This window comes from Monodon monoceros, unplaced genomic scaffold, assembly GCF_005190385.1.
Source record: "Monodon monoceros isolate NGI ecotype Baffin Bay Population unplaced genomic scaffold, NGI_Narwhal_1 Super_Scaffold_16, whole genome shotgun sequence".
NCBI classification, from domain to species: domain Eukaryota; kingdom Metazoa; phylum Chordata; class Mammalia; order Artiodactyla; family Monodontidae; genus Monodon; species Monodon monoceros.
Window position 1 is genome coordinate 35,575,411 of NW_021703772.1, and position 26,127 is coordinate 35,601,537.

A 26,127-nucleotide genomic window follows, 5' to 3' on the forward strand; every position below is an offset into this window, starting at 1 on the left:
TCATATCATTTCTTCCACATTTATTAGTTAGATTTTTTTCTATTAAAAAATCTTTACCTCATCAGTTCAGGCTATTTGGCTACCCTGAAATACAGTTTATACAGGAAAGGCAGGATAAATGCTTATTTTTATTCCTTTTAATTGCCAGATTTCTAGATAAGGAGTTGGTGCTTTAGAGGAAGCTTTTCTTTTATTTTATTTTCACTTTACAGACAAAGAACTTGAGGCTCAGAGATGTCAAAAAAAAATCGCTCAAGATCCCAAACAGGTATTAAGGAGCAGAAACGGTGTTCAAACCGATATCTTCTGGCCTCAAAAGCATATGCTAATTCTACTAAACCAAAATGTACCCCTGCCCTCAACCCCCCAGCTGCTGACAGCTGGGAGTTGCTACTGCAAATATCTCCCCCTGCTTTGCCCTTTAAGAACCAGGCTCCAAGAATCCTCCTTTACAGCATTCTGGGCTTTATAAACTTATGCAATACTCCAGAACTGTAGTTCCAAATGGAGGTGCTGGCCTGGCTAGGCCAAGAACTGAGCAGAGCCAGGAAATAGGTCACACTATTTCTATTTAGAAGGAGGGGCTTTAGCATCACAGTTTGTGTCTTAGGCTCCTGTGACAACCAAAGTGTGAGTCACTCTAAGTTATGGCTGGAGCAGATAACGGTGATCCAAACAATTTGGAGAGTTGTCAGATGTTAAGATGTCTTAACTAAGTCTCCTAAACCATTTTCCCTTTCTTCTGCCACCCCTGCTCTCTGCCATTCCAGATTTGAGGGGAGTACTTAGGTAACTGCCTAAACATTATTTTACAATTCCTAAACCTCTGTTAACTGTGTCACTGGCATCTGCCCGCTCCCCCGCCCTGAAGCCCACGGTCCTTTAGTATCTTAAAGTAGTGTTAAAGAAGTAGAGTTCACTTAGTAAATTTGGGAGATTTTCTTGGCTTTGTGGTGTCTACATATCACGGGCTTCTAGTGCTAGAGTCTCTACCTGACTCAGAGAAAGAATGTTTCTCCGGGACTTCCCTGGTGGTCCAGTGCGTAAGACTGCACTCCCAACGCAGGGGGCCTGGTTCGATCCCTGGTCAGGGAACTAGATCCCGCATGCGTGCCGCAACTAAAGATCCCACATGCCTCAACGAAGATCCCGTGGGCCGCAACTAAGACCTGGTGCAGCCAAACTAAATAAATAATAAATACATAAATATTTTTAAAAAAGAACATTTCCCTAGACTTGATACAACCCAGAGGTACAAAATTTTTTTAATGCCCTCCACGTTTCACCCCTCCCATCAGCATAGCAGTCTACATTAGAAACAAACAAATAACCAACCTTCAGAATTGTAGTTGGAGAGGTTTCCTGTGCTTATGGGGCTAAAGGCCCCATCTCAGCCTCTGATGTTCCATGATGGGCCTCCAAATAGGGGAGGCCCACAGTCCTGCTGTCCCAGGCCAGTACCCAAATTCCCAAATACCTGCATCTATACATCAGAAAAAAATTTATGCTATCTATATCCTTGCTTACAGGGGACTGTGATTAGTGCCATGAAAACATGCTGTCAGCTGCAACCAGCAGTCCCCTAAAGCAGTTCTCTGGAAAAAACAGGAAGGTAATTCTGTAATCTGCCTTGAAAAGATAAGGTCAGAGACAGAATCTAGATATAAAAATGGCAGAAGAGAATGAAAAAACGTCATTCAGAGAGTAGCCTCCATAAAATTATATTTAAATACTAGGCTTCCTTACAGAATGTCTGACCCAATACTATCCAGTAGAACTTTCTGTGATGATGGAAATGTTCTGTATCTGCAGTGTCCAATAGGAAGACCACTGGCCACATGTGGTTATTGAGCACTTGAAATGTGGCTCATGCAACTGAAATAACTAACTTTTATTGCATTTCATTTAATTAATTAAAATTAAAATTTAATGGAATGTGTAGCTAAGGGTTACCATATTGGACAATGCAGATCTGGCCCCTGTATTCTTAACTTTTTCTTTCTCCTAACAGTATACATAATTTGGGGCTGTTATAAAATAGTTAAAAAATTGAAGGTACCAATTTTATTAATCTTAGTGATGAATTTTCCTTATGGAATTAGATTCATAATGGCTTAGAAATTCTAGCCTCCTTGTACATAGACAAACTTTTTATTATGAGACTAACTTCAAGGGAAAATTAATTATGCTCAAACTTTGATTTTTAAAATTTGTGTGAATTATATGCTTTAGTGGTGATGGTTATAACAGTGATGGGAACGCACTTAATGCTACTGAACTGTACACTTAGAAATGGTTAAAATGGTAAATTTTGTGTTAAATATATTTTACCACAATAAGAAAATTATGTGCTTTATTTTCTTTCATTAGGCCTGATTTTAATTTAATTTTGTTAAAATTTCCCACTGTCCATAGACCTTGCTGAGAATCTGGTCCAGCGTGTTCCTGGCTGCAGTGTGTTTCTCTTTGGTGAGGCCGACCTGCCTGAGAAGCGCACTCTTGTCCAGAGAAGGAAACAACTGGGCTGGTTCACAAGGAGGGATTTCAGTGCTCTTAAACCTGACCTGGGAGTTGCACCTGCCCGAAGATGTGGTTTAACAGGTTCACAGTATGGTTTTGTTCTGCTTTTGTTGTTGTTGTTGTTTTTTAATTTATTTATTTAATTTATTTATTTTTGGCTGCATTGGGTCTTTGTTGCTACACACAGGCTTTCTCTAGTTGCAGCGAGCAGGGGCTACTCTTTGTTGTGGTACGCGGGCTTCTCATTGCGGTGGCTTCTTTTGTTGTGGAGCACGGGCTCTAGACGCGCGGGCTTCAGTAGTTGTGGCTTGTGGGCTCAGTAGTTGTGACTTGTGGGCTCTAGAGCGCAGGCTTGGTAGCTGTGGCACACGGGCTTAGTTGCTGCACGGCATGTGAGATCTTCCCTGACCAGGGCTTGAACCCATGTCCCCTGCATTGGAAGGCAGATTCTTAACCACTGCGCCACCAGGGAAGCCCCTCTGCTTTTGTTTTTAAACTTGAGTATCCCGAGGTCACCTTCATTTGGTCCCTCCCACATAATACAGGAGGGCTTTAGCTGGGGCTCCTTCTTGACTTGGTTGAAGGTCTCCTCATGCCTCTTTCTTACCCATACCTTCATGAGCTGACCAGAGAGGCTGGAAGCCCTCATCATATATTCCATGAGAGCCCCCAAGAGTGATGTTCAAGATAAATAACGAGCCCTGCAGCGTGGCCACTGATGGTGAGAATGGTTGACACCAGGACAGGTCCTGGAGGCCCGCTGCTGTGCTGGGCATGAATGTGTATCCTGGGGACACTTGGTGGCTCAGGACTTGGGTAGAGCTTACTTTTAGCTGGTAGGAAAGTCTTTCAGCACTTAAACATCCAGTGTGTCCAAGTTGATGCTTACAGCTGGAAGTCAGTTCTAGAGGCACCCTGGAGACAAGCTTTTCTACACAGCAGGCTCTAGGCCAGAGAGAACAAACATGGGGAATGGTATTCTTCCTTCCCCTGGATCTCACCAACTCTTACCTCTCTCTGCTACTCCAGTCCCACTCCTTGCTTAGAGCTTACCTTCGGAAAAGGCAGTAGCACCCCATCCAAAATGCCATCCCCATTCACTGCACTTCACCATCCTAGTGCCATTTATTTGAGTCTTAATTCTTTCACTCTCAAGTATCTTCTGTAGGGATCACAAATTAAACCATGCTAGGTAACATTTTCATAGTTAATATTTTAGCCATTACTAAGATACTAGGTCCCCAAGGAGCAAGAGGTGGGCAACCATATGAAACACATTTCCCCATGGTGCAGTTACCCATAGGCTTTTGGTTACTAATCCCTGGTGCAGAATTCTGCTCTCAAACCAATGATATCTATAATCAAGCAGAGCAGTACAATGAAAACAGTGCAGGCTTTGAGTCTATGCTCAAATCCTTGCCTTGCTGTTCATTGGCCGTGTGACTTCAGAGTGTTCCTTAACTCATTGAGCCTCAGTTCCCATATCTATAAAATCGACATAATAATTATATCTCCCTCATGAGACTGTGAGGTTGAAATAATGTCTATTAAGTGCCGAACACAGTACTAAGGGGCCATTTTTTCCTTCCATTTAGAGAAAAGATTTATAAAAAAGTGTGTGTTAGTCTTTACTTATGGAAAAAGGAAGAAGCTGATTGCTCGCTGCCAATTTGAACCTCACATATTTTCCCACGATTTGTCTCACAAATGTAGAAGTGTAAGTTTGTGACTAAATTTTCAGACAGCTATTTCCTGGCTTCTAATTTGGGCCTCACTAAAGACTGAAAGGATTATTTCACAAACCTTGTCAGCGCAGTGCCCAGTGACTGGGTTTACAGTCAGTGGACAGGAATTAGAAGCAGGGATCCTAGTACTAGAGAACAGAACTGGCTTTAGTGTTGGAATAGGCAGTCCCTGGAAAAACTTCATTCTCATTTCTGCATTGCTATGAGACTGAGTGGGTCGGTATTTAGGGAGAACTTTAGAGAACTCTAAAAAGCATATCTGAGTTAAAGACTAAATGTTCATGTTATCACTAATCGTATTCAATCTTCTAAGAACAAACTTGGTTTGTAACTGTCTAAACCAAAGTGAACACTGCTCCCCCATCTCACCTAATGGTTGTCTGGTGTTGGGATAATCTCACCCATTTTACATTGTTTGATTGGAATGGACAAGCCATTGGGATTTCTAATTTCTTCTCTATTTTTACTCCATGTGGAGATCTGTGATTTACATGGAAAATTTCATCAACATCTGAAAATCCTAAGTTTACTTTAAAATGCCAAGATTGGCACAAAAATGTTTAAAGATGGTATTTTAAAGGTAAAATTTGATACTGATAAACATTTAGTTAGAGGCACTCATGCTACTAATGGTAGCATCAATTGGTATAAACTTTTTGGAAGTGAGTTGGTGATGTGTATTAAGAGCTCCAAGAATATATGTAACTGCTTTGCAGAAATTCTAGTTCTAGTGATAGATTTATCTTAAGGAAATAGATTTATTCCTGAGGAAATAATAAAAGATACATGTACTTATGCACAAGTGTGTTTATCAAAGAACTATTTATAATAGTAAATACGGGAAACAATGTAAATGTTCAGTATTTGAGAGTGATTATTAAATAAGCTATACCTAGGTGAAAGACTATTATGCAAGCAATTAAGTGTGAAGGTTTGGAAGAATTTTTAGAGACTTGAAAAATACAATACAATATAGAGAGAATTTGCAGTTTATTAATTAATGCAACAAATATTTATCAAGTACCTAGTATGTGCTAGGCACTATCGTCAGTGGGGAAAATAGAATTTATTTGCCCTCAAAGAATTTACATTCCAGGGACTTTCCTGGTGGCGCAGTGGTTAAGAATCTGCCTGCCAATGCAGGGGACACAGGTTCAAGCCCTGGTCCAGGAAGATCTCACATGCCGCGGAGCAGCTAAGCCCGTGTGCCACAACTATTGAGCCTGCGCTCTAGAGCCCGTGAGCCACAACTACTGAGCCCACGTACCACAACTACTGAAGCCCGTGCACCTAGAGCCCGTGCTCCGCAACAAGAGGAGCCACCGCAGTGAGAAGCCCGCGCACCGCAACGAAGAGTAGCCCCCGCTCGCCACAACTAGAGAGAACCTGCGAGCAGCAACGAAGACTCAACGCAGCCAAAAAAAAAAGAGTTTACATTCCAGTGGGGAAGGGGTGAAGAGAACGACAGTAAATAACAAGCTTAATAAATAGAGAATTATATAGTATGTTAGAAAATAAGTGCTACAGCCAAAAAGCAAATAAAACTGTAGTTCACTCCCATCCCAGACACATGATTCCCATTGTCCTGTTCAGTTTTTTTTTTTTTTGCGGTACGCGGGCCTCTCACTGCTGTGGCCTCTCCTGTTGCGGAGCACAGGCTCGGGACGCGCAAGCTCAGCGGCCACGGCTCATGGGCCCAGCCGCTACGCGGCACGTGGGATCTTCCCAGACCGGGGCACGAACCCGTGTCTCCTGAATCGGCAGGCGGACTCTCAACCACTGCGCCACCAGGGAGGTCCTGAACTACAGTTTTTAAATGGGATAAACCAAAGTAGGCCTCATAGTGAAGGCAGTGTTGGAGCAAAGACTGGGAGAGAGGCAGTTAGCCACGTGGAGATGTGGACAGTAGTCTCAGGCAGAGAGAAAGCCAGTGTCAAGGCCAAAGGATATAAAGTAGTATAAACAGTATGATCTCAATATTGTAAAATATATGTATGCATCTATTTATTTTATTTATGTTATATATTTGTAAGAAAAGTGTTTTTAAATTCTTAAAGCTTTCAACTTATTTTCATTATTTCTCTAAATTGATTTGATCTTGTGATTACTTTCCGTCATCTTTCATAAAGGGTAATTATTGAGGTTTATCAATGATCAGTTTTATAAAAGCTGGGTGCCATTGCATTTATTCAGATTGCTGATGAAAGATTTAAGATAAGAAGGGAAAAGTAGCACAGCTTTCCCCTCCGTATGTCTTTTTTGCTAATATCTCCTAAGTGGCAGAATCCTCAGTTTGTGCAAAAAACATGAAAATTATAAGTTGCCAAGGCTAGGTAGACTGTTATTCATCGAGAGACACCTCATTTAATAGGCTCAAAGCAGATTCTAATAGAAAAGTAAAATGTTTCAGAGAGGGACAGTGAATAAAGGATATGCATAAACAGTTTCTAATATTTCATGAACAAGATTATAATTCGAGTTTAAGACACATAATCAACCGAAATCTTAGGTTACCTTACTTGCACGAATTATCTCTTAAGAAACACTTACGTAAGAAGGAGTAAAATGTTTTCATTTTTAAAAGTAATATCTACTGAAGGAGAATTTCTAGCACCTCTGTCATTAGGGTAGAAATGTTATTCATCTAATTTTTCAGTGAATTTAGTTCCTAACTATGGCGATTTCCCTCCTTATTTTTAAATTTAATGGCTTTATATATTTTTCTAACATTTTTTATTTACATCAATGTTTCTCAACATAGTTTTCCACTCCTCCCATCAAAACAGAAAAGCTTCAACACATTGCTGTATTTATTTCTTTTCCTAAAAAAATTAAATAGAAATGATTGGTGCTATCAACTGAACACTTACAGTTAACTTTCCAGTGACAAAGTAATCTACACAGTACCCAAGAGGAAGCAGAATCTATAAGGGAACAGGTTTCTGTTTTGAAGTTCCCTGAGAATATTATAAACAGAAGAGAAAAAAGTGAGCTCAGAAATGATTAACACCCATAGTCAGTGCCAAACACACAAAATCTTTTAAACCAAATTCCTTTTAAAAGTTTGTAGTTGGCCAGCTCATGAGGAACATAAATAAGGACAAAGCAGTAATAGTTGATACTTTCAGATCTATAAATAAATACTTTATACATATATATTTTAAAACCCTAAACATTTATAGGATAATTTAAACACCACTGGCTGATATATGACTGGCCTGCATATATGTATCATTGTTTAAAAATAGAGGGACAATTCTTTGAACTATAGTTTCATATGATGCCTTAGGAATCATAGATGGAGGTAATTGGCACATCTTGGAATCAAGGACTTCTGTTTAGTTATTTCAGTGGGTTAGTGAGAGCTGTCCCTGCATACTTCTGTTTCAGTAAATGAGAAGTTGCAGCATCAGGCACTTTTCTTGACATTGAATAATGCCGTTTACTTCACACCCAAAACTTTACCTAGTGTTTGAAAAATAATTTCTAGTTTTAGAATGAGTCCTGTTTTGAGGAACCTATTTTCATAATTTTCTACATTTGCTTGTAAATCTAGTTGGAGTGATGGAAGATGAAAGGCTCAATGTATAATTAAGTGTGTAACCTGTAGTAGAAGCATGAAGGACTTTGCTTTTGTCTCTGCATGAGCTGGTGAAAGGCACTGTTCTATAGAAAACCTGGGAGCAGGCAGGTCACCTGAGGTTCCTTTCAACTGGACTGGCTTCATTCCATTATGATATTAACATGTATCTACCTCTGTGATTTCCTCTCTGAAGTACTGTTACTCTGAAAGATTCAGAGTTGAGAAATTGAGGCTCACAATTCCTTGCAGAGTGGGAAAACGTCATAGCCATTTTGCTGAAAGACAGCTGAGCAGAGGCAGTGTCCCTGAAGAGGTAGAACTTGAATTCAGACTCACGGGGAGCCACTGCCAGCCCTATGCCACACAGTGTCACTCAGCTTTCTTTTCTGTGGATTTGGCCACATGCATAAGAGTCCTGCATTCTTCCCGCCATGGGAGTATTGGACTTAGCAATTATGTTTGAGTTTTATGGCTTTAGTCATCAAATGTCCTGTTTCAGCTGTGGTTTCTCTTTAGTACATGTTCTAAAAAATTTAAAATACCAATACGTAATGATGACTAATTGCTTTTGGTGTAATAACAGCTGTTTATATTTTTGAACCTGAGTTCCAAGTCTGTTTTCTTGCTCTGTTTGTTAGTCTGAAGCAAGGACCACATTTAGGCTAGGTTTTATGTTATTTTAACTTTCATGTTTTTACACCCAGTAACCTGCATGGTTCCTGGAACTCAGCAGGTTTTCAGTAAAAACATATTTAATGAGGGAGTCGCACATTAGTTCATGAGAATCTCTTTATTTATTCAAACTGTAATGTAATCCACAAATTTGCAGTTCTCTCTTCAGATATAAAAATGCCAAATATCCCAAAGCACCACCTCGGCTCTCTCCTCATGCATCTTTTAAAACTAAGCCACCAAAGAGGAACTTAATATGATAAATAGAACTTCTAAATACATCCCTTAGCAACTTCTGACTCCCTAAAATGAAATCCTTTCTGTGGAGGAAAATATATAGAATCTTTTCACCATTGATTGATTGAAGATGATGGCACCTGGAACTATTTTTGAGAATAATTTGGATCTAAAGGGGGAAAAAAATACATGTGTTTCTTTTGAGTGCTGCTTTTTCATTTTTCTAATGGCCTCTTCACTATTGTTTTGTCTGAATGCAGTTTTTTATTTGTGTTATTCCAGACATGGTCCTACCGCAAGCATCTTTAAACCAGACATTAATAGCATAGTTCACAGTCATTACTGCCAGTGCTCAAACACAAATATTGCATTTGTGTTTGCAAAAGCTACACATCAGATGTTAATTAAGTGCATTTGTTTTTTTTATGCTTAAACAATCTGGCATAAAGAGTTTACATCTATATCAGTTCACCATAAGGTCTCTACAATATCTGAATCACCAGCCGTACAGTATATGATAAATACAGTGTTTCCACACAAGAAAATAACAGAATTGTCAGGAAAACATCAGGCCTGTTATATTTCCCTGTGAAATAATAGCAACTGAATCTCAGTTTCTTTTTCTTTTTGATAAAAAAAGTATATAACTAGGAGTAAACACCAATATTTAGAATGATAAATTTTTCATTAAAGAACACATGGAAAGTGAAATCATACCAAAGATTTTTTTCCTTGTTTTTAGCTTGCTTCAGGGCGTTGTGACAGTTGCGTTGGAATAAAATTGGAATTTCAGCTTTGCAGTGAGGAGATTCATGCTGCCGCCAGAGCAGCCGAGTGCCAATCTGCGGGAGGCAGGAGCGGGGCGAGACCGCAAACTGAGAAACAAACTTTCACATCAGGTTTCTAATTTTAGAGCAAAAAATGGAATTACTTTAATTATATGACATTTAACTAAAAATACGATTTTCTGGGATTAATTACCTCCCTTATTTAAAGAATCTTTACTAAGTTTAAACTAGCATAAAAAAAATCAAATTCAGCATTTCATGTAAGGTCAGTGGGACTGCTGGATTTAAATGCAGAATTTGATTCATTAGAATTGGATCACCATATTGGTGTTGGACGTGGGAAGGATTAAATGGAGGAATTAGAAATGCGTGCATTTGGGCAGAAAGCAGTTTCTCTTCTTCTTTTCTTTTTTTTTTGCAGTACTTGGGCCTCTCACTGTTGTGGCCTCTCCTGTTGCAGAGCACAGGCTCCGGAAGCGCAGGCTCAGCGGCCATGGCTCACGGGCCTAGCCGCTCCGCGGCATGTGGGATCTTCCGGGACTGGGGCACGAACCTGTGTCCCCTGCATCGGCAGGTGGACTCTCAACCACTGCACCACCACGGAAGCCCTCTTCTTCTTTTCTTTTCTTTTTCCCTTTCTTTCTCCCTTTCTTCCTTTCTTTCTTCCTTTCCTTCCTTCTAAGAAATGGGTCATGACCTCACAACCCCTCAGGAAGGGTACTACTACCTGATTAGGTCAGAAACTTCTCAGCTTCATTGACTGTCTCTGTTTATTCACTGCTTGAATAAGATATAATGATAAAACAAAATTAATTATTGTATAATTAAAGTTTAATAGAAGTATTTAAGGGACTTCCCTGGAGGTGCAGTGGTTAAGAATCCACCTGCCAATGCAGGGGACACGGGTTTGATCCCTGGTCCGGGAAGATCCCACATGCCATGGAGCAACTAAGACCGTGCGCCACAACTACTGAGCCTGTGCTCTACAGCCCGCGAGCCACAACTATTGAGCCCGCGTGCCACAACTACTGAAGCCCGCGCACCGCAACGAAGAGTAGCCCCTGCTCAACACAACTAGAGACAGCCCATGCACAGCAACAAAGACCCAATGCAGCCAAATATAAATAAATAAATTTTAAAAAAGAATTTAAAATACACATAACAAGAGCATACACAAAAGAAATGATTATTCTGTGTTGTTTGTGATTACTCTTATTTTATTTAGAAGAGAATATAAAAGTTATTTCTAATGTTCAATTTTATTTTTCTAAGAAATAATTAGCTTTTGAAGGAATTTTTTAAGTAGAGATTTATTTTAATTAAGTAAATCAGTGTTGGGACAAGTGAATTCTTTATGGCACTCTTGTGCTCTGGACTTAACATCTAAGCTTATTCTACATCTAATAACTTATCTTAGGTAATGAGTTCATTTATTAGCAAGAACGATCAATTTTAGAAATTCTGTGACAAAAGGTACAGTTATTGGGCACATGGTGGTAACAGGTGCCTTGGAATCTGCTGGATGGGGGATTCAGAAAAAGTCCCATGTCTTTAGGGATGGAATGGTCCATGCCACCATACTGTGGGGAGGAAGAGCCCTGGGTCCATATGAACGAACTTGCCTTGGAAGTGACTAGCTCCCCCAAGCTGATAACTTACATATGAATATCTGAATGTTGACTGGGCATATCAAAGTTCTGGTATAGCAAAGCACAATAGGCCCAATAAGTATTTTGAATAGTATCAATACTTAGTATAACCCAATATATGTATACATACTTTTCAGCAAAATCTGAGTGTGATCTAGCTATTTGTTTGAATAATGATAAAGATGAGGCCACTTCTTGAGTCAGAATAGGGTATGTATATCAGATACGAGAAAAATGGGACTGTTTGTAACTTACCTTTTGAGGGGTAGAGGAGAGAGAAACCATGCTTGGATGCTTTCCATTAATGAATGACATTAGCATTGACAAGAAAAATTTCCAACTGTACTCTGTGAAATGTTAAAACTGATATAATTCTCAAAGATATTTAGAGTAAGTGATTGGTGTATGAGGTTGAGAGAGATATGTATTGACTGTTAGGAAATTTAATTTTTATGAAATAAGCATTATGGAGAAATACTGTAATCTGATTCATTCCTGCAGAATTCCCAGTAGGAAGAGGCCCAGCCTCGGGAGTTGAAATGTTTCATTACGTACATGTGTGGGAAAAAGATGAAATGTGGTTTCCGTGTGCTGATTTTCTGTAAAGCGTCTATTAGTATGAGAGTACCCAGGCTAGGCAGCAAAGCCCCCAAACCACGACTGTCTAGGGGAAAGTGAATTCAGCAGGATCTCTCACTGGATACTGACACCATGAGCAATAAGTTTGAAAGTAGCAAGAAAAAGCATTGACAGTAAAATAAGGTTGGAATAGTAACTAAAGAATTGTCTTATGCTGAAGGTGAGGTCAGCCTTTTATCCCTCATCAATCCCTAGTCACTTTGCGTTTAGAAATGTAAAGTTCCCCCAAAATGAAGAAACTGCAAACCTAAGCTTTTTATACCAATGCTAATTTAACCAAGTTGTCCATCTTATAATGTAAACTATAATTAGAGTAGGGCTATTTATGTAACATGAGCTGCATCTTCCCCAAGGCAGGGAAAAGCAGGACAGTTGCCGCTGGGCTCTAGAGTAACCAGGCTCTGGAGTAGCAATGGCAGTCCCAGTCCCTTGGGAAGCTGGGGATGGAAGAAAGAGATGCCTCCAACTGGTTATACCAAGAAGGTATACATAGTGCCCCAAACCCTGCCCTGCCAAACCCACATGGTCATGAGACACAAGAGTCCCTTTGTCCTTCCCAATTCCAAGACTGTTTGTCACTTTTTAGTGACCTCCTTTCCTAGCCAAGACTGTTGCTGAGGTTCATTGGAATCCGATCTTAACCTAGCTCAGTGATGATGGGTCTGTGTTTGGGGTGGAAGGGATGGGTACAGAGTGTGATTTATTCCTGTCTCCCAGACCCGTAGTCCTGGCACTGAATTCCAGCCCCTGTGGAGATGGCCTTCGAAATGAATGGAAGGCCAAGACATTTTGCTGCTGTTGATATTTAATTTTCAAATGTGCCTTTTGAAATATCTGTTGATACTTTAGAAAGTCTGGGCTTTTCTTAACCATTCTAGAAAAAACATCCAGATACATTTAGAGTAGATAAAAGTATCTGCTTATAGCTCAACTAACTCTGTTATTAAAAATATGTACGACCTTTAGACAATCCTGGAGTTGATAATGAGGAATATTTGTGTATTGTTTTAAAAGTAAAACCAAGTAAAGGAAACTCCTTGGATTAAAATTGGGTAAAGAATAGAATCTTCAAAATGAGGCTTTCACTTTGCTTGATTAACATGCTTTTCTAATGATTTAGGCATCGGCGCTAGCCCATATGTGATGAACTGCAATGTTACCATAGATTCTCAAGACTTGGCTCTGGGAAAAGAGATCGCTAGTGCCATTCGGGGCTCAAATGTGAATGGATTGAAGGGCGTCCAAACGATGGCTTTTCCTCACGAAGGGAAAATTGAGATAGCTTGCAATGTAGAGAGTTTTGAAGATCAAGAAGTTACAGAAACCTCAGAAGGCTCTCAATACATGGCTTACAGTGTCCTTGGGGACCATTTTTATTATGTATCTCCTCATTACATAGAAGCTCAAGTTAAAAAATTGGCAAGTGATCAGGGAATTGGCATTAAAGGAAGAGCATTAATTGGATTTACACCCCAAGAGTGCAAGAACTGTGCTGAATATGCTATTAAGGAAGGTATTGGGGAGTTCTGGAAGATACGCAGAGGTATTTTCATGTGATCCAATCTAAGCCTTCATTGAAATTGTAAGGAAAAAATATCAGCCATTACAAAGTTTTCTTTTGGCCAGTGAAGACGAGTGGAAGATCCAAGAGCTTGGTTCCAGCTGTGAATTGGAAAACTGGAAGCATTCTCTGTCCAGTGACAACAACAGGTGTTGATAGATTGTCCATAATCGCCTTATGATATTTCTAGTCATCATTAAAACTTCGTGAAATCCTCCTCTGTATCAAGTTCATGCACTTGCATGTACTAGAAGCCCTCCTGAATCAGCTGGGTAAAATGGCCATCGTTGCCAAATCGTCTTTAATTATCATGAACAAAACTAAAAGCGGACTCAATTTATTTGGTTTTCCTGACCTCTTTATTCCAGAGTCCTGTATTCAACTCTCATTTTTTAAGTAATCATTTTTTTAATGTGCACTTTTAAAAATCAAGTACTAAGTAACTAAAAAATGGGGAGAATTATAAAATAAAATTACTCTTTTGAAGCATGATTGTTCTTTCCTGCCTTGTTTGGGATGACCCACTGTTCATTCTGGAGCCAGATTTGTCTAATTTTTTTATGTTTATGTGGAGAAGTGGAATGATGGTGTTGGGCATGACTTCAAGGGATTGTATTTATCCTTTTTGGAATTTAAATGGGAAGTCTGACGGTTTAGGGAACTTATTGCTCTTGAGCAAAGAGAAGGGTTTTGGTGGAAAAATGTTATTTGAAAGAAATCAAAATAGGTTGCCTCTCTGTGAACTAAAAGAAGCCACCACTTGCTGATTCTGGCAATTTTATGTAAATCCTTAGTGCTTATCATTCTTTGGTACAAGATGCTTTCTGTTCGTAAAGCACAAAGAAATGAATTTTTCCATAGGTTTTGTTTAGCAAGAAAGATTATGGTCTTGTCTAATAAGAGCACATAATGTGAGTTTATTTTAAGTAATTAAAAATAAAAAAGAGGTTGAACTCAGTCGTTTTATAGGATCCAGTAATCTATCCTAGTATATTTTTTTGACTTACATTTGACTCTTGACTGTGATTGCATTAATTGTGTTCAAGAATTGTGCTTTTTTGGGGGTGTTTTCCTTTTGCTGTTTAATATAAATACAACAGAGATGGAGAAATGATGAACCAGGTGTGGTTTTCAGGCGTAAGGAAGTTTAGTTGCTGTGATGAAGAGAGCAAATGCTCTCCAGTTAGACCCAGTGAGTCTGGGAGAGCTGAGAAGTAGCCATGCCTCTGTTTTCTCTTGCTTTGGCAGAGGCCATGTGGCCTAGTAGGATAAGCGATGGACAGTGGATTCTGGCTTGGGTTCTGGTCCTTGCTCTTACCTTCCCCGTAGGCATAGTTTCATTGCCTATAAAACAGGGAAAAGAGTTCCCACTCAGATTGTGTTCTAGGGGATAAATGGAAGTACTTTGTAAGCTGTAATGTAAAAATGAAATATATTAACACTTTTTCCAGATCTCTTCTAGAGCTTTGCTTCAGTTTTGGTCATCAATATTAAACACATGAGAGAGGGTAAAAGCACAGGTTGTCACTGAGTCATTTGGGGTTGTAGTAGGAGTTGATTCATTTGCCACTTGCCTGGATTAACCTCTCCAGATTCGTATCACTGCATTCTAGACTGCCAGTTTTGAGCAAGGCCTATTTATAACCAAACATCTATTTAATGGGTGTACGGAGTTTCAGTTTTTGAAGATGAAAAAATAATTCTGGAGATGGATAGTGGTGATGGTTGTACAATAATATGAATACTTAATGCCACTGAACTACACACTTAAAAATGGTTAAAATGGTAAATTTTATGTATATTTTACCACAATTATTAAAAATTATATATTAATTTCATAAAAATTTAAAAAAACACAAAAAACAAACATGTGAATAAGACAATTTCACTAAGCCCACACTTTCTAAATAAAATTTTGTCAAATTTCTAATATCTGTTAAAGTGTACAAACATATAAAATCTGTTTTTCCCTTTTTAATCTATTATGATGGACTTGGGCACTACATGTGAGGCTTAGTTAATGGTTTAAAATGGAGTTGATTAAATTTGGCATTTGATCCAGCTGTCTTTTGTTTTGTTTTGTTTTGCTTTGTTTTGCGGTACGCGGGCCTCTCACTGTTGTGGCCTCTCCCGTTGCGGAGCACAGGCTCCGGACGCGCAGGCTCAGCGGCCATGGCTCCACGGGCCCAGCCGCTCCGCGGCATGTGGGATCTTCCCAGACCGGGGCACGAACCCGTGTCCCCTGCATCGGCAGGTGGACTCTCAACCACTGCGCCACCAGGGAAGCCCAGCTGTCTATTTAAGACAATAATTTACTATTTTTGTTTTAAACAATTTTCAAAACCAGCGCAACCTCACTTCTTACCGCTTGTTCATATTCTAATTTCGCTGTTTTTTTCTATTGTCTTTCTCTCTTCCCCTTCTCCCTTGCTCCACCATGGTTCTTTAGAAAATCTGAAACAGCTGTAAGTTGCTGAAGGTTTATCCTTTGGACGGATGTGGCATCATCAGCTCTATGTATGAGCTTGCAGAAGTAGCCAGGATGGATCTATAACAATAAGAAGGATTATCAAATTGGGTTGAGAAAAATCTGACCAAACTAACAAATACCCTGATTCATATTAACCTTTTCTCATATTACTCTCTTAGAAACAGACCAACACTTTGTGCAAATGTTTCTGCAGTATTTTTTCCATTGGACCTCAAAGTGGACATTGTATGGAATGTGGCTTCATAGCTTGTTTAACCTCCATCTCCTGCCAGATGACTTTGCCCATGACTTGTGCCAATTGTAAATGGGACAAAATCGATGTGGACAAATAGAGTTTACATTTTATTAACTCTTTAGTGTTTTTTACTCTACCCCACTTTAAATTCAAGTTTTAGTTTCTTAGAAGGGGGACAAGGAAAGCAAAAAGCTAGGCTGTGAGGTGATAAGGGCTTTTGTTGTTGGTGGGGAGGGGCTGTCATTTGCTTCCAACCTGAACTTGGGCTTGACTCCACAAGTTAAAATATCTTTAACATAAGGGGGAGGGCTAAGTAAAATATAACTGTAAAATAAAACAAAATGGGGGGTGATATTTTCATTCCTCAACATAATGAAAAGCCTTGCTCTGTAATTGGTTTGTACCGTCTTGGAAGTGGCGTCCATGGACCACAAAGGACCACTCTATGAGAGATCTGCAAGGAATTTATCATTCCCTCTGGCTGAGCCAAAGCAGGCTTGATATACAGTTTTGTTTAGTATAAATATTCTCATGTTACTGTTTACTCTGTGGGGATATGAGGATCTCACTGACAGGGTACGTGCTCCACTGCCTTGCTTTTAAAAGGCATTTTATTTGACTCTTTTGTTTGTACTTGCCCAGAAACTTCAGAGAATGGTCCAGGAACTTGTTTGATAAGCATCCAGACCACGCTCCCGGAGTATGTCGCACTTGGGGGTTCGAAAAGCTTATTGTTTTAAGCAGGCCCGCACATGGCTTCGAAGGAGCCCATTTTTCATAGGTAAGAACAGTTAGGCCGCTAACAGCAATCCCTTAGAGTGCTCCTCTAAGGTACAAGGAAAGGTGCTGGTGAAGCATGGCTCTGGTTGAACTCAGCCTGACGTTGGATTACTCTGTCACTTCTTTTGCCCAATTTGCAGTATTTTGCGGCTAATTAGTTTGTTGTGAGTTAAGATGAGCGACAGAGACCTAAACATGGGATGAATTGCTCTTTCTAAATGTGTAGTGCGTGCACGGTCCAGCTTTTGTCTTTCAGCCCCACACCAACCCTCACCTATGCTGCTTTATGCCACCAGGACTCTGCTGTTAGGCTTTGCCTCTCTGGGGAGCTGGACAGGGAGGCTGCAGGGCTGAAGGAGGAGAGGGGCTTGCTGTTTCAAGTTCCTTCCCGTTTCGGGCAGCCCCACCGCAGCAGTGGCTCTTGACCTGACAGTGGCTCTTGGTTCCAGGCTCCAGCTTTTTTCTCCTGTCACTTTGAGAACCGGCCTCAATGTGCGCTCAGAAGCACCGGCAGTGGTTGAACTCCAGCTCTATGAGGCCTCTCTAGGCTTCTAGACTCTGAGAACCCTGCCCCCTCCCTTTGATCCTCCAGCCTTGGGGCATAGTGCTTCCTGCAGTTATTTTTATCTCTGGGCACCACATTCTCTCCTAGCTCTTTTGGTTCTCCAACAACTGTTCACCAAATTTTCAACGTTATTTCTTTTGAAATACTTAGTGTGGTTTCTGTCTTCCTGACTAGATCCTGTCAGAAATAAACCTATCAACAGACCAAATGGAAGGAAAGGAGAAAAAGGCAGAAAATATTCAGTGTGGATCTGTAGTACCTAATGAAAACAGCTTGTTGATGATTACTTGCCTTTTCCTCTCGTTCGCATTGTATTCTCTGAATTTCATTGTTTTCTTATCATCACGTTCTGTGTTCCCTTTGACAGTCTTGCTGTTCTTTCATCTAATAGGGAGTCTGAGTGTTGAATTGGGGTAAGGATTGGAAATATCGTGGTAAATCATTGGATGGAGTTTTCCAGTGAATGTCTTTCATGTAGTAGCTTAGTCCACCATTAAAAATATAGACTAATATAATTTTAAAAATTAAAGTCGGGATTTCCCTCATGGTCAGTGGTTAAGAATCCACCTGCCAATGAAGGGGACATGGGTTCGAGCCCTGGTCCGGGGAGATCCAACATGCCACGGAGCAACTAAGCCTGTGCACCACATCTTCTGAGCCTGCACTCTAGAGCCCGTGAGCCACAACTACTGAGCCTGAGTGCCACAACTACTGAAGCCCACGCACCTAGAGCTGGTGCTCTGCAACAGAGAAGCCACCACAATGAGAAGCCTGCGCACAGCAATGAAGAGTAGTCCCCACTTGCTGCAGCTAGAAAAAGCCTGCACGCAGCGACAGAGACCCAGCACAGCCAAAGATAAACAAATAAATTAATTCATTTAAAAAAAAAGAAAAGAAAATTAAAGTCTTTTCAATCTTTTTTTTTTTTTTTTTTTTGCGGTACGCAGGCTTCTCACTGTTGTGGTCTCTCCCATTGCGGAGCACAGGCTCCGGATGCGCAGGCTCAGTGGCCATGGCTCATGGGCCCAGTCGCTCCGCAGCATGTGGGATCTTCCCGAACCAGGGCACGAACCCGTGTCCCCTGCATCGGCAGGCGGACTCTCAACCACTGCACCACCAGGGAAGCCCAGTCTTTTCAATCTTTTAATAGTTGTATGTCTTTCCTTTCATGCCATCTTCACCTGCCAGGTAGATGATGCTTTTTAGCTGGTGGTAGGCTCCTAGCTAAACATCTTTCCCAAGCCTTTTATGTACCATCCTATTAACTTTTTCTTAGGAAACCCCATCTGCAACCAGTTACTGTTTCCTAACTTCTTAGGTACCTCTGTCTTCATGAAGACCAACTGCTTTGGGAAAAGTAATCATTATGATTGATGTAGTCTAGCAATGACCAAGTGTTATAAAATTATATTGTTTCTAGTAAGTATAAAGAATTTTTGGTAATTGATAAGTATTATTCTGTCTACCCTACAATTGTGTTTAGTAGCTCACCTTCCTTTATGATATCCACTCCACTATTTCACAAGGATAAAAGCAAGATGAAAGAGCGAGATACAGAAGGATGTCTTCAGTGAACCCTTTTAGCATCATTAATCGTGGCTACCTTTCATTGAATTCCAACTAAGTGTCAAGTACTATTATGTGATTTTCACAACAACCCTTTGGAGTAGATGACTGTAAAGAAATAAAATTCCCCAAGTTCTTTTTAGCCCACTGGGTCAGTCAGGAGTTTCCTCCCACCATATCCCATATTCTGTAGATTTATACTGCTCTAACCCTAAACAGTGCCCTTGAACCCACATCCTCAGGACTTCAGGCCTCTCCTCCTAGGCCTGGTCAGCATTTGCCTCTAGTTTCTTGTGGTCTAGTGAGAAATTGTACATCCAGTTGGTTGAACATCCCCTTCCATGGCAGTTCCATAGGATGGCCCACCTCAGAATCCTGAAACTTCTTCCAGACCGTACTTCTGTACTCTTTTCTCATTTAAAATCTCTTAGAGATCTGTCTTTTACACAATTATCATATCCTGAGTTCTTGCCCATTTATTCCTTCCTGTACCTGGAAGATCCATCAGCGTCCAGTTTCATAGCTTCCTCCCCTGGACTGTCAGTGTCTCCTCTGCAGGACTGATTCAGTGCTGCTAAGCACAGCCATGCCTCACCAAGTGAGGAAGTGGAGGATGAATCCCCACATCCCCAGATTTCTCCCAGATGAATTTCTGCAGATTGAGTCACAAAACTTGCCACAATTAATTGGGAGATTCCTGGAATCACTCTCACAGTCCTGAAAGAGCCACGATGTCTGTAGGACCCAGAACGGTCCCCATCACTGTTTAAGTCAGGGAAGGATGTTGCCACCAGATGGTGCCAAAACTGCAGCTAGCACCAGGGCACATCTGGATTGTGCAGTCAATACCCCAGAACTCCGGGCTGGCAGACCGCCTAGAGTCACTTGGGTTATTTGTTCTACTCTGAATTCACATCCCCACATTTCATGCAGTTATATTTTTTGGACTTGATTTGTTGAGTTGTGGCAGGGCTTTAATTGATCTCTTGTTTGGCTTGCTGGCTAGACTGTAAAGCCTCTGAGGATAAGGCTTCATTCACTAGTGTTTATTGAGCACCTACTGTATTTTAGCAGGGCAGATTTACCACAATGCTGAGGAAGCTTAAGCTGCGAGTGCCCTCACTTGTGTGAAGCCTGGGACGGGCCCTGGTAAGAAGCTCGTAGTGTTGTACGATTTTGCAAAACTTGCAAACATAAGATATTTTAGCCACAACTTGTTGAAACTGATGTATATTCCCAATTATACTTTATTAAACTTCTCCTCATGACAGGTGGTATTGGAGTGGCCAGGGTCGGCCTCGTGGACTTACAGCCTGTGCAGTAGCACGGGGTCCTGTGCTTGTTCAATGCTCTGCTGTCACTGAAATTCTGAATAATTTTCCATTTCCACTGAGCCCCACAAATTATGTAGCTGGTTCTGGGAGTGGCCATGGGCATTTTTGGACCCAGATAAAGGGAGGTTGAGTTGGGGATAATTAGGATTTAGTGCGATATATTTATGTGGTTCATAGTCACTTCCACGCGTAGTTAAGTTACTGCCAACTCTCCCAGTGGGGGAATGGCTTCCAGGAATACTCCTCTCTCCCACTGCGATGGCTTACCCAGTGTTGTGACACACAAAGCAGGACCAAAAGGTTGTCACAAATGAATATGTCTTCTGGTACCCAGCGCCAGAAATGCATAAGTTGTGGAGGAAAAACAAAAAACTGAGACTCAGAAAGGTTAAGTAACTTCCTTAAGGTCATACAGCTGCTAAGTTGCAAGACCAGGTTTCCATTTAGTCTGTCCTTTCTAAAGTTTGTGCTTTTTACCCATTGCTTTCTAATTTCTGGAGCAATGAGTCATTTCCTGAGAAACATCTTCTAAGACCACTAGGTTAGGTTATAGACTTCATAATGCCTGTCCTTTCTTTCAAAGCCCACATCACAACAATTTAATTACTAAAGTAAATGTCATCATTATGCTTCACCCTTCATGGAGGAAGCCGTCTGTTTCGTTTACAGCTTAGGGGCTCAGCATGTATAGTCAGTGAATTAGATTCTTTAGGTCTACTAATTTTCAGAGGTACCTTTGAGCGGCTTCTTGCTTCAAACGCTTTCTTTCTCACCTTTCCTCCTCTCCCCACCCCGGGTGGGGGTGTTTGAGGGGGTCCTGGGAACCACAAAACGTTAGGCTCAGAGTTAACACTGGAGAGTGTTGGGATGGTGCAGTTGGTAATGGAGAGGCGTTATCATTTATTCATTCTCACCTTCATGTGGCTGCCTGATACCCATTCTAGGTACCAGGTACCCATTTCTAAGGGGGCGGGGGTGCTGGTCACATGTCATAAATGTATCTGTTTCATCGTTTTATATTTTCGTAAACTGAGGCATCTTAAAATGGGGGAACACCTGTGTCCAATTTTCCCCAGAATATACAACTGAGTTCTCTTATACTCCTCATTTCAGATGAGGTTTTCTGATGACACCATCTGGGAAATGTCACTTTGATTAAAGTAAATATGCAGCATAGTTAACACTGGGAGCCTATGTGAATTTCCCTAAGTAGCCACATCTTACAGAAGCAGAAGGCAGCTGGCCCTTTGGGTTGGGAGAACTTAAGAGTGTTGCATTCCACGCTTTGGTGTCAGCCGAATGGCAGTGTGTGGCCAACTGAGCTCTGAAGGGTCTTGTATATTTTTCTTTTCTTACCATTGGGCATTTTTTTTTCTTTTTCAGTTTATTTTGTCACTAAGAAAAAAATATATAAAAATAAAAAACTGAGCTTTATGATTGCCAAGTTTTTCTTCCAAACTAAGAAAAGAAACCAGTTGCTGAAAAATATGATGAATGGCATCCTTTGTTTTATTTTCAGTTCAGCACATGAGGGCACTGCTGTTGGAATGAGGCCAGATTCCCCAGGCAGTAGGGAGCCTTGGGCTGAAAGGAGACCTAGTTATTTTGTGGGGAGGGGGTCAGGTTGGTGTGTCAGGATTTCCTCTCAGCTCTCGCAAACATCTCTTTGCTTTCTCACATGCCCACCCCTCCTATCTTTCAGTCATTCTTTGTGTTTTCAGCACTTTCTACTGACGAGGATATTGTCTGTTTTTAAGGAAACACCACTGGTACAATGTGGGTCTTTCAGCCTTTAAGATGTGGTTTAAGCAACTTCCACAGCTACTGACTTATTTGACTGTGGGGTCATGTATGGTTGAGGGCAGTAGTCAGTTTTTAATGTGTAAGCAAACCCTGCGATTGTTAGCATTATTCCTCCTTTATTGTTGTCTTGTTACCAAGTGGTTTGGGAGAGCCAAGGAGCAGAGTCTAAGTTCTTTGTCTGCAAGTCAACCCCAGAGTAGTCCCCTTCGGAACTTCCTCTGCCACCTGCCCACATGCTGGAATTAAGGGGAAAGGCTGGGTAGGAAGGACCACACTTTACTCTCAAGGCGGCAAGGGAAATGTCTCAGATGACTTCAAAGCATCCACATGTTCCTAAGAAATTAAATCTAAAATTGCTCTGTGGATTTGGGTAAACCATAACTCAGCAGAACCTGTAGCATTTCCCCAATTCAGAAGTCCCCTCTGGAAACTGTGTGTACCTTGGCTGGCATATTTAACTCATCTGTTATAAATTTTGTTTGCAAGGGTGTTTTCCTCCCTAGACTGTGAGCTCTTTGAGACTGTTTTATTCACGTTGGTAATACCGTGCCTGGCGTGAGAAAAACTTTGTTGAATGAATTAATGGACAAATAACTGAATTCAGAACACTGGAGGTGGGTCAGAACTAGTCAACTCTTTAGGCATAGATGGCTTAATCGTTCATCATCAGACTCGAGGTTTTGTTGCATGAAGTTGAGTTACATTGAGACATTGCATTTAAGGGAAGGAACCGTTTGGAACTTCCGGAGAACAAAGTTTGGCTCAGCTTATGTGTGAGGCTGGGGAAACAGGGTGGAGACACCAGAATTCTTCATGAAGACAGGCAATAAAGTGACTCCAGAATGCAAACACCTGACTCTAACTTCCCATGGAAAGATCAGCAGAGGGCAAAGTGTTAGTCTGAGTGCCTCCCATCTCTTCGTATTGTCATTATTCTTAGATTCAGACCGTCTCTTAAATGCCCTGTAATCCACTTGTACACTCTTTAAGCAAAAATGATGCCAGGTTCTGTTCTGTGATTACCAGATTGGAGCTTTTCTCTCCCTGCTTCATTCAGTTAATTGAGCTGTGCTGGAAGGTTCAGTAATTTATTCGATGGAGTCTTTCTGTGCAAACAACCGCAGGCTGAGGGAAGGAGACTTAGCTAAATCTCTCAAACACTTGAAGTGCAGAATTCATGTTTTGGAAAACACCAGGGAGTCAGTGTCCTCAAATGTCATCAATAAAAGACAGTCTCCGTCATCAGCGCTTCATTCTCAACTGAGCTCAGAGCTGCCTTCTCTTATTGCTTTTTACATGTTTGCAGTATCTCATTCTTTCCTTAATTCTGGATTTTCACACCATATGGCCACATCTTTAAGTCATTTTTCAGCTGTTCTATTAAATAGTAAAATGAGATACAGAACAGATTTCTTTGATTTTAAAATAGCATTTTGAGTTTGTGACTTTTTTGTAAATAAAAAAAGAAGTAAAGCCCTCAAAAGCATGAAATTTCAGGTATTCCTACCCAGACAGTGGAAGATGTAGCTTTTTACTTACTTAGACTAAATATATGTTTATCTTGTGGAATTTCAACTGCAGTATAAATTGATTCATTCATCCTGCATATTGAAATTCATTTCTACTTAAATAAGATTTAGCCTCCACTGTTGCTAATGAACATAGATTGAAAATGAAATTGAAAGTATATCTTTTATAACTATTCAATATCATATTTCTCATTAGAAATGATTACTATAGCTTATGAGTAAACATACTACCTATCAATAATGCTCTATTGCTATAATTGTAATTGTGATTCTAATATTTAATAAAATAAAATGTAGGATTTGTTTATATTTTACTTTTTTTTCTGGAATATTTAGTGTCAGTTTCATGAGAAGCTGCAAAGGAGAGAGTATTACTGCTCACATTTGGATCTCACCAGTGTAGAGTTGATCCAGGTGGCTTAAAGCATTGAGTCCTACAATTTAATACAGTTTACTTTTTAGAAGATTAGACATTTAAAAGGCTATTAAATATTTACTGCTTGTTTTCTGAGCCAGAAGGGGCATTTTGGGGTAAATGGTTTGGTTTTCTTTTGTTTTTTTAAAGAATAGCACTTAAAAAAAGAAAATCACTACATGAACAAATTTTGTAATATGAGTAAATTTGCCATCGATCCAGACTTTAGCAGCAGGGACTGTGTCAATCACAATTAATCAGCATATGAGTATGTGATCTGAAATCTTCAATTACCCATTAAAATCTGGACATCGACTTGAAGAAGTGACTGACCTAGAGCTGATTGTTTAAAGTTAAAACCAAGTGCACTCAACATCCAGAAGGTCAGTAGTCTCTTAATTGTAATCCAATGAAGTCAGTTTTAGGTAGTATACAATTTGTGACTTTTATAAATACAGTTCACATATTTTTACTCCGATGATGATATTATTTGCTGGGGAAAGATACTTCAGTTAGGGATAAGTCCACTGAATGAGAATATTTTGTTTACTATTGATATTTTTTTAGTCATTATTTAATATGATACATAGGAAAGTAGCAATTTGGAGCAGCCATTCTAAATAATTCAGGTAAAATTATGCTTTTTCTGAATTATTTGGTGTATTCATTGTTTTTATTGTCACCATGGTGAACTTACACCAAATTTTAAATGACAGTAACAAAAAGGTAAAAAATTATTTTTAATCCTGTTTAAAATGTTAAAAATCACAGTCACTTCATGTGTTCTATAGTGTCTTTTTTATAGCATAAATCTCTGGAAGACATAGACGATATCGCCCAACATGTAGTGTACCATTTCTAGAATGTAAAGATTGTCTTTAATAAGCTACAATTCAGAGGGCTGCATGTTTTCCACAAAGCAAAAATCACCTCTCAACATTTACTAAGCACCTAAAAGTTATTGGTGGTAGAAAATAATATAGACACGGTGCTTTTTCCTAAAAGCTTGAAATTAAGAGAGACAGAGGGCTTCCCTGGTGGCGCAGTGGTTGAGAGTCCGCCTGCCGATGCAGGGGACAGGGGTTCGTGCCCCCGTCCGGGAAGATCCCACACACCGCGGAGCGGCTGGGCCCGTGAGCCATGGCCACTGAGCCTGCGCGTCCGGAGCCTGTGCTCCGCAACGCGAGAGGCCACAACAGTGAGAGGCCCGCGTACCGCAAAAAAAAAAAAAGAAAAAAAAAAGAGAGGCAGAACCCAAACAAGTAAAAAGAGGATGAATGACAGTGTGCTATAGACAAGTCAGAGGGGCAAGCATTCCCCAAACTCTGCATTGTCATTTTCAACCTGAAAGTGAGCACAGAGATCCCCTCCTTGAAGGAAATCCCGCAGTGGGTTTGGAAGAGGTGCCAGTCTATTGGTGCTTTCATTACCTGGCAGGTGGCAGCTTATTCTTCTCCGAAAAGAATTTTTTCAATAACTACTTATTGAGGATCTTCTGTGTGTCAGGCAGTGTTTGTTCTAGGACATGGAGCTGTGAATGAGACAAGGCCCCTGCCCTCAGGGAACTTGCTTTCTAGTGATAGTCTACAAATAAGCAAGTAAATAGAAAAGCTGTCATATGATGCTAATTACTACATAGAAGTAAAAAGCAGAATAAGGAGGATGTGAGAGTCTAGGGTGTGTTTGCATTTTTGTAAGATGGTCAGAGAAGGCCTATTTGATAGGTGCCTTTTGAGCTGAGATAGGACAGAAAGAACACAGTGTACTTGTATGGAGGAAAGGCAAGGCAGTAGGACAGCTGGAATAAACCAGACAAAACCCTCCTCTCTAGTTACCTTGTATTGAGTGATCATGTTTGACACGGCATCACAAGTGGGAAAGAGACAACTTACAAGAGTATTCAGGTCAAAGGGTCCCTGATTCTCCAGTAAATATCATTCTAGAAAAATAATTTTGCCCTCTACTATTTATTGAATGCCTGTGTGGCAGGTGTTGGGTTGGGCATTTTGCAACAG

The 26,127-nt window shown here is 40.4% G+C and overlaps 1 protein-coding gene across 2 annotated transcripts in view; it reads left to right on the plus strand.

Annotated features, from left to right (window-relative positions):
- FTCDNL1 (formiminotransferase cyclodeaminase N-terminal like) overlaps window positions 1-14,152 on the plus strand; it is a 47,761-nt gene extending 33,609 nt beyond the window's left edge. For both annotated transcript variants that reach the window (XM_029225764.1, XM_029225765.1), the window contains 2 exons: window positions 2,416-2,601; window positions 12,954-14,152. In XM_029225764.1, coding sequence (XP_029081597.1) covers window positions 2,416-2,601; window positions 12,954-13,390 — 623 coding nt within the window. In that variant the 3' untranslated portion in view covers window positions 13,391-14,152. The remainder of the gene's footprint in view (window positions 1-2,415; window positions 2,602-12,953) is intronic.
- Window positions 14,153-26,127: the final 11,975 nt, after the last annotated feature.